The sequence below is a fragment of the Physeter macrocephalus genome, chromosome 18 (genome assembly GCF_002837175.3).
Source record: "Physeter macrocephalus isolate SW-GA chromosome 18, ASM283717v5, whole genome shotgun sequence".
Classification (NCBI taxonomy): domain Eukaryota; kingdom Metazoa; phylum Chordata; class Mammalia; order Artiodactyla; family Physeteridae; genus Physeter; species Physeter macrocephalus.
In genome coordinates, this window is record NC_041231.1 from 62235636 (window position 1) to 62244082 (window position 8447).

An 8447-nucleotide genomic window follows, 5' to 3' on the forward strand; every position below is an offset into this window, starting at 1 on the left:
AGGGGGCCCGGGTTCATTCCCTGGTCAGGGAACTAGATCCCACATGCATGCCGCAACTAAGAGTTTGCATGCCACAACTAAGGAGCCCACCGGCTGCAAATAAGACACGGTGCAAACAAACAAATAAATTAATTAATTAAATAAAACAAATATTAAAAAAAAAAGATCCGGGAGTTTGTGATCTCTATGATGGACTTTGTTTATGCGAACCCAATTTGATTTCTGCTGTGTATGCAGATCACCTGGGCTGTACAGATGACTGGCTGATGAGATCCTTCACGTGCCCCTCCTGCATGGAGACAGTTGAGGCAGCACTGCTTTTGTCCTACGAGACGAACTGAGCCAGTGTCTCTCACCTGACTTCAAGTGAACCATCATTTTTGGTGGTTTTGATCTTTTGTCGTTGAGCCCAAAGAGCCAGGGATTGGGAATTAAGATCATGCATGAAAGTTTCCTAAAAATTCCTGAACGGCTGCAGATGTTGGGGAAAACTACGTGATATTTTAGAAATTTAGGGGGAAAAGTAGGATGCTATTTTTATGTAAAGCCTTCACCCATGTTTCACTTATGTGTCGAAGATTAGGATAAAGATAGTGGTTGTTTTTCCTAAGTGAGATAAATTTCTTCTTCCCCCTACCCAAATTCTTTTCTGAAGTTGCTGGCATTTGGGTTAAGGTTTTATTTAAAGCTACATTTTATAACACTGGCACAAAAAAGTAGTTTTAAGCTTGTTTGCATAGTTCTGTTTTTTTTAGAATAAACATAGAGCATTTGTTTTTTACTTTATAGGAACTCCACAAGTTAAGGTCCCATTGTTCTTTTGCTGTGATTGTTGTTATTATTGATGTTGCTGTTTTCTGTCTTGGCTGGTTCTTTCTAATCTACCATTTGTCATTATTGGCATATGATCATCTCAGGGTCACAAGATGGCTGCTGTAAAACCAAGTGTCATATTCTCACAAAACAAGGAGGAAGCAGAAGAGTCCAAATGGTCATTTTCCTAATGCATATTTATCATTGTTCAGAGAAAAATATCCTTCTCATAAGCACAATAAGAGCCTTCCCCTAATTACTCATTTTCCAAAACAGATTGATATGAACATTCATAAGACAATTCATGGCAAAGAGGGATATAATGATTGTCTCAGCCTAACAAGGATTTATCCACTAAAGCTGAATGCTTCACTCCTCAAAAAAATCATAAAGTTCTACGAGCAAGGAAGAACTACTACGGGACTGTTAAGTAAACCATTCAGAATTGTTTGTCCAAGACCATGATTCTTTTTTTCCATTGGAAATGGAATTCATTGCCTTAGGTCTTTTTAAATAGTGTACTATTACTGTTGGGGCTGGCTCTGTGCTTGAAAACCAGTTTATTTATAACCTGTTACAAGTACTGTATCTGTTTGCAGCTAAGAAATGCAGAATTCAAAGTGATCTCCTAGCTGTAAGCAAACTGAGACTCACTGTCCCTCTTCTATTAAAAAAATGAGTTAACGTGTCCAGAAACTAACTCTAGTAAAGTGGGGTTTAACATTACCCTTTCTTATGTGTTTCATCTAATTATTTTGGTTGTTAATATGGTGATAATTAAAAGTCAAGGTAAATTTTCAACATTAAGAATTCTGATTTACTGAGCTTGAATTATGCCACCATGCTTATGTAAAAATGAAACTGGCACCATGGTTAAACTGAGAAAAGTTTCTCAGTTGTAGCAATTTCGATTTATTCTTTCCTGTGACCTCCTTCCCTGTTGTCTTGAACCACAGCAAAAGGATACTGCATGTCTTCTTATTGTAGTGCTGAGGTTACTGAAGTCATATAAAACACATCTCAGTCTCTGTTTCTTGGAAGGAAAGTCCTGCTAGTTGACTGACAATTCTAAGCAGGGAGAATTAAGATAAATGTGTTTCATGTTTTGCACACAAATGCAGAATTTGTATAATCACGACTTCACAGTTGTGATCTCAAAAAAGAAGGAATTTCTCCTTTATATTTTTCTTGCAATTAATATAAGAACACTCTGAATCTCTGAGCTTCTGAAGTGTTAGAAGTAGAGATGGTCTAGGAAAGATGTAGTTGTAATGTTTTACCCATTTAGCATGTGTTTATTTTTCCTTATGTACTCGAAGGTGACATATTTGTTCAGCTCAGTGATACTACAGCTAAATAAATCATTCATTAGTAAAAGGAGAAGCAATCTCAACCTAACAAATCAGAAGTGTTTCTTATTATTTTATATTGAGTTGAATATTTGACTCTTAACACTTTTCTACATACAAAACACAAGTCTCTTGAAGGGTTCTTCATAGTGCATTATACAAGAATTTAGTATGTCATAAGAACTTAAAAGATTTGACATTTAACTGTAGTAGTATGCATGTTGGTTAATTTTCTTACGACCCCATGATGAGTCAGCTCAGTGATACTACAGCTAAATAAATCATTCATTAGTAAAAGGAGAAGCAATCTCAACCTAACAAATCAGACGTGTTTCTTATTATTTTACATTGAGTTGAATATTTGACTCTTAACACTTTTCTACATACAAAACACACGTCTCTTGAAGGGTTCTTCATAAGTGCATTATACAAGAACTTAGTATGTCATAAGCACTTAAAGATTTGACATTTAACTGTAGTAGTATGCATGTTGGTTAATTTTCTTATGACCCCATGATGAGTTTGAGAAAAACTGAAAGAATTAGAGTCTCTGGTTCTATTAAATTGTTACATGTATCTTGCTGAAATTTTTGTTCAGTAATTTCTATCCAACTACATAAAGCAAATTTGGAGGGAAAAAATAATAATAAGTAAATAAGAATGATGTCTCCAAATATTTTCCTAGGAAGATGTCCACCATATATTAAATGATAAACCAAAATGTCTGAATACTATACCATTAAATCACATGTACAGTCAGTTCTGTATATCCAACGGTTCCATATCCTGCAGATATGGAAGGCCGATTATCCTACACCATTTTACATATGGTACTTGAGCATCCGAGGATTTTGGTATCCATGGGGAGTCCTAAAACCAATCCCCTGCAGATACAAAGGGACCATCGTATATGCTCATATCTGCATTTTTACGTCTAAAAAATATGTGCTAAATTATTACTGGTGGTAACCTCTGAGTAGGGGGCAAAATTGCCTTCCACTTCATACATTTCTCTGACTGCATTTTTTGCATTCAGCTTACATTAGCTTACATTACTATTGTAAACAGAACAATTTAAACATGGTCTGCCTCTTGGGGTTGGCAACTCACCTGCAGATGAGATAGCCAGTCCTGTTTAAACCATGAGTACAATGGACACCAATAAGTCTGACTATAAAACAGGTGTCCCTGATCACCTACCACATTCCCTCACCTCTTCATCTTGTTTTGTTATTTTCCAATGAATTTAGCACCACCTGACACTCCATATATTTACTTATTTATTTATCTCTCTCCCCCACTAGAACGTAAAGTACGTAAGGGAAAGAACTTTGTTCTTTTCCTACTTCCTAGAACAGTGCCTTCAACTTAGAAGGTGTTATGTAAATATTTGCTGAAAATGAATGTATGAATTCTTTGCCCTTTCACACTACCCTCTAGTCACATCAGAGGCTGCCCCTCCAGAGCAAAAGTTCAAGCCCTGTGCCTTTAGTACCTGTTCCCAATACCTGGGCTGTCCTTTCCTCATTCTGACAAAATCCTCTTCCCCCAAGCCCAGCTCAAATAATGTCTAATCGGTCAGGCCTTCCTCAATTTTTCCTCTATATTCCTGCTGCACTTGATTCTTTTATTATAAGTAATCCACTTATAGTCACTACATGTTTACCTTCCAAGATAACTGTAAGTTGCTACTGAACAAAGACTTCTAGTCACCTCTGTATCCCTGTGCCCTAACAACAAACCTATAAGCCTCTCAGTGTTTACTAAAACAATTTATTTTCTGAGTCTCTACCAATTCTAGGGAGTGGATAGTAGACTCTCCTCCTCTTTATCAGTGAGCCTGGCATCTGTGGGAGGGGCTTATAGGAGAGGAAGCCACCAACGGATCATAGCTAAGGTCCTTAGACTGCAATGGCAGAGAGCATGGTGAAGTTAGCCCACTGCATGCAGAAGACCCACAGATGAGTCAGCATATGCAATGGACTACACTTGGTATAACATGTGAACAATCAAGGTTTACAAATGTGTTCTCATGCACTTGTAAGGATCTTCTAGCCCACGCGGAACAGACAGAACACACACAAAGGAGCCTGGAGGAAGTGAGTAGGCCAGCAGCTGCACCCTAACATCTTAAGAGGTAACATTTCTGTGACTACAGTTAACACAAATCAGATAATTTGCCTCCTTTCTAGACACCCTGGTTATCACAGGTAAGGACAAGCCTTTCAAGTTTTAAAGCTAAAGTACAGGGAAGATCTGTGAATAGGGCTTAAGATGTTTAAGAGCTAGTACCGGCACTAAGCAACCATGTTATAGAATGAAAATTTATCTTGAAATTCCAGTCTCTCCTTCTCTCTCTCACCTCCTATCCCCTATCTTCCCACCTCCATCTCTATTCCTTCTCCCCTACTCCCTGTTTTATGTATATATGTGCATCATTCTATAAATACACGGAATACTTACTGTCTGTTAGATTTATTTAATAAATTGCACATTCCTCAGGCTAAATTTAGAAAGAGGACAAAATGAACACTTTCTCATGTGGTTCAGTGGTGTTCCAAAGAAGAAAGATTCCTCAGTCTTAAAACACGGCAAATACCATGTTCCTTCTGATAGTTAGATGCTAGAAAAAGGCAAGTGGGTCCTTAAAATTCAGACGCTATTAAGACCTACTAACAACAGAGTAGATCTTAAAGCGGAAACAAGGTCCTTAAAATTCAGACGCTATTAAGACCTACTATCAACAGAGTAGATCTTAAAGCGGAAACAAGAAAACACCAGCCTTTTAAGTTCTTCCTGTCTGAAGATAAGTATAAGAGGTGGTAGTATTCTTCCTCACTTGCACCCAAAGGGTAAAAGCAGCAAAAATATCTTGAACACATATGATGAGGAAGCCACTCTTCTGGTCCACTCTCTTTTGTTTTGCTTCTAGGGATCTGTCCCACTCCGAACCTTTGCTTTTTGTTTTCTCTTTTATATACGCTAAGAACCTGAGAGTCTTAACCTTTTCTTCCACATCTCAACCAATAAATAGGACAAAAGAACATTTTTATCTTTTTATGTATTTTCCATTCAAATTTTTTAAAAAGAGGTAAGTAAGCTAGTTCAGTTCATATTTCTCACAAAAATCACTTTCCAAACTCAACTAAATTGTTTGTGACCATAAACAGGAAAAACACTGTACTCTATTAGCACCATCAGACATTTCCACCTTAATGTTACCAAACACAACAGTACGCTGAGAACCTGAGAGTCTTAACCTTTTCTTCCACCTCTCAACCAATAAATAGGACAAAAGAACATATTTATCTTTTTATTTATTTTCCATTTGAATGGAAAATACATACTTATCTCAAATGGAAACTACATACTTATCTCTTTTTTTAAAAAAAAGAGATAAGTAAGCTAGTTCAGTTCATATTTCTCACAAAAATCACTTTCCAAACTAAACTGTTTGTGACCATAAACAGGAAAAACACTGTACTCTATTAGCACCATCAGACATTTCCACCTTAATGTTACCAAACACAACAGGTCTAATGCCAGAACTATTAAAAATGTTAAAAGTCCCCAACCCCACTCAAAATACATACCAAATTTCAGGTAAAGGCAAAAAAAAAAACAGAAACAACTCACCATTATCGTTATTTTCTTTCAACAACCCATTAACAGCACATTGGAATTTAAAAATAGTGTCATCATCTGGCACCTGATGCCCAATTGTACAAATTCTTAAATAAGGAATAGTTTCTGGTAAGTTCTATAAGGCAAAACCATGCAAATATGTATTACTTCATTTGTAAGAAAAGAATAAAAAATTAATTAGAGAAGGCAGACTATAAACCAAGAGAGTACATTAAACTTAGTATGTCAGTCATTCTGATGAGAGCCATTTTTTCCAAAGCTGCTTTAACCAGCATCACCTGATTTTCATTAAAACTGCAGAATGGACAATTACTAGGCATGCAAAAGGAAAAGCAAATCTATGTGAATGAATGCACATGTAACTCAAAATGATATAAACAGTTCTACCTACATTTATCTTCTATCTTACATTTCAAGGGCCATAAAGAGGCTGTGATTTAAGTAGAATAGTAGAATAGAGTCAGAAAAACTTGGATTCAAATTAGGAAATAGAGCAAATTTCAGGCATTGTTGAGAACTGGTATTCTTGGGGTGGGAGAAAGTAGACTATCAATAGAAGACAGAAAAGGATAAGTGAAAATTCTGTAGTTCTGAATTTAAATGGAAAGTAGCAGTATGAACATATGACATATTTTATATTAAAAACATACATATCTCTCAGCTCTGACCACTGAAAAAGTCTAGAAACAACTGATGTCATATCAAAAGGACTCAGGAGTCACTGAGAAGCTCCAACTGGCCAAAGATAGGACCTCAATTAGAATGATAACTGTAACGGAGTCCCCGGTGATATGTATAAATAAATTTAAAAAAATTGGTCACCACTGGAGGATATTTGTGAATCAATTATTTTGAAAACTGTTAAATAAAAGAAGAGGGCTTCCCTGGTGGCGCAGTGGTTGAGAGTCCGCCTGCCGATGCAGGGGACACGGGTTCGTGCCCCGGTCTGGGAAGATCCCGCATGCCGCGGAGCGGCTAGGCCCGTGAGCCATGGCCGCTGAGCCTGCGTGTCCGGAGCCTGTGCTCCGCAACGGGAGGGACCACAAGTGAGAGGCCCGTGTACCGGAAAAAAAAAAAAAAAGAGAATCATGCCTCTCCAACTGGGCAACCAAGTAGTTGATGAGGGGAATCTACTCCTGATAGAAATATACCCAGCTAATAAGTGAAAAAAGAACAACAGAATTCACCAGTTTTTGAAGCCTCAACTGAATTAATGGATGTAGGTATGAATCATCTGTGACTGCTAATATCACAGAAAGAGACAATTATACGTCTCCATGGAAGAACACATCATCACCTATGAAACTCTTGCCAAAACAAAACATGCAAGCTTCATTCTGATCAACTACCAATTTATAGGAAATAAAAGGATTGAAGAATATGTTAACAACACATGGAATGTAATCATCAAAATCTAGATGGGACAAATTACCTGGTTTCTTTAAAAATAAAATTCAAGGAGGAAAAAAAAGTGAGAGAGACATGGAGGGAGAACCTATAGATTAAATAAGACTTCAGAGAGCTAAAAATCAACAGCAAAGTGTGGACCTTATTTGGATCTAATTCAAAATTCTTAAAAACAATTTTTTATGACATTTAGGAGACAACTGTAAATTTGAGCACTCACTGGGTATTTAATATTAAAAAATGATATTAAGGAATAAAAGTCCTATATTTTAAATATACATACCAAAATGTATAGGTGTAATTACATGTTGTCTCGGAGCTGCTTCAAGATACTATGGAATAGGGTGAAACAGGTGGGGGTATAGATAAAACGTGACAGCCATCAGTTGGTAAATATTAAAGCTGGATGTGTTCATGGGTATACAAGGAACACTCACAGTATTTTGTATACTTTTGTATATGTTTAAAATTTGTGATAATTGTTTAAAAACAAGACACTGTAGAAAAGTTTGGCAGTTTCTCAAAGGTTAAATGTACAGCTACCATATATGATCCAACAACTCTGCTACTACCTACACTGCACATCTAAGAGAACTGAAAGCAGGGATTTGAACAAATATTTGTACACCAATGATCATAGCAGCATGATTCACAAAGCTACAAGGTGGAAACAACCCAAATGTCAATCAACCAATGAATAACAAACTATGGCATATACACAGTGGGATTTATTAAGCCAGAAAAGGAATGGCATTTTGTTACATGCTATAACATGGATGAACCTTGAAAACACTAGGTTTAGTGAAATAAGCCAGACATAGAAGGACAAATATTGTAGATTCCACTTACACGAGGTACCTAGAACAGGCAAATTCATAGTGACAGAAAATGGAATAGAGGTTACCAAGGGCTGGTGGGAGGAAAAATGGGGTTGTTACTGTTTGATGGTTACAGAGTTTTTGTTGAGGATGATGAAAAAGTTTTGGTTATAGACACTGGTGAATATATGGGTTTCTGTACTATATCAGAAGGTATTAGGAAAAGAAAGCATAAAACTTAGAGAACAATTGTGTTTTACCATGATGCTTAAACATGCTCAGGCAACTGCTTAAAAAAGTGCTAAAGACATAATGGACATACATTTCTTTCCTTTTAGGCTACTACTATTCTTACTAAAAGCTTACTTCATTTTCAAAATATAGAACATGGAAGCTTATAGAATTTCTTAAGCAT

At 36.6% G+C, this 8447-nt stretch overlaps 1 protein-coding gene and 1 pseudogene across 1 annotated transcript in view; both read right to left on the minus strand.

The window, feature by feature from the left end:
* LOC129391527 (DNA (cytosine-5)-methyltransferase 1-like) overlaps nt 1-8447 on the minus strand; it is a 107344-nt pseudogene that overhangs the window by 38683 nt on the left and 60214 nt on the right.
* Nucleotides 1-8447, minus strand: part of LOC112062669 (RNA/RNP complex-1-interacting phosphatase-like) — a 17476-nt gene that overhangs the window by 5459 nt on the left and 3570 nt on the right. Inside the window, 1 exon segment of the mRNA XM_028478570.2 lies at nt 5799-5922. Coding sequence (XP_028334371.1) covers nt 5799-5922 — 124 coding nt within the window.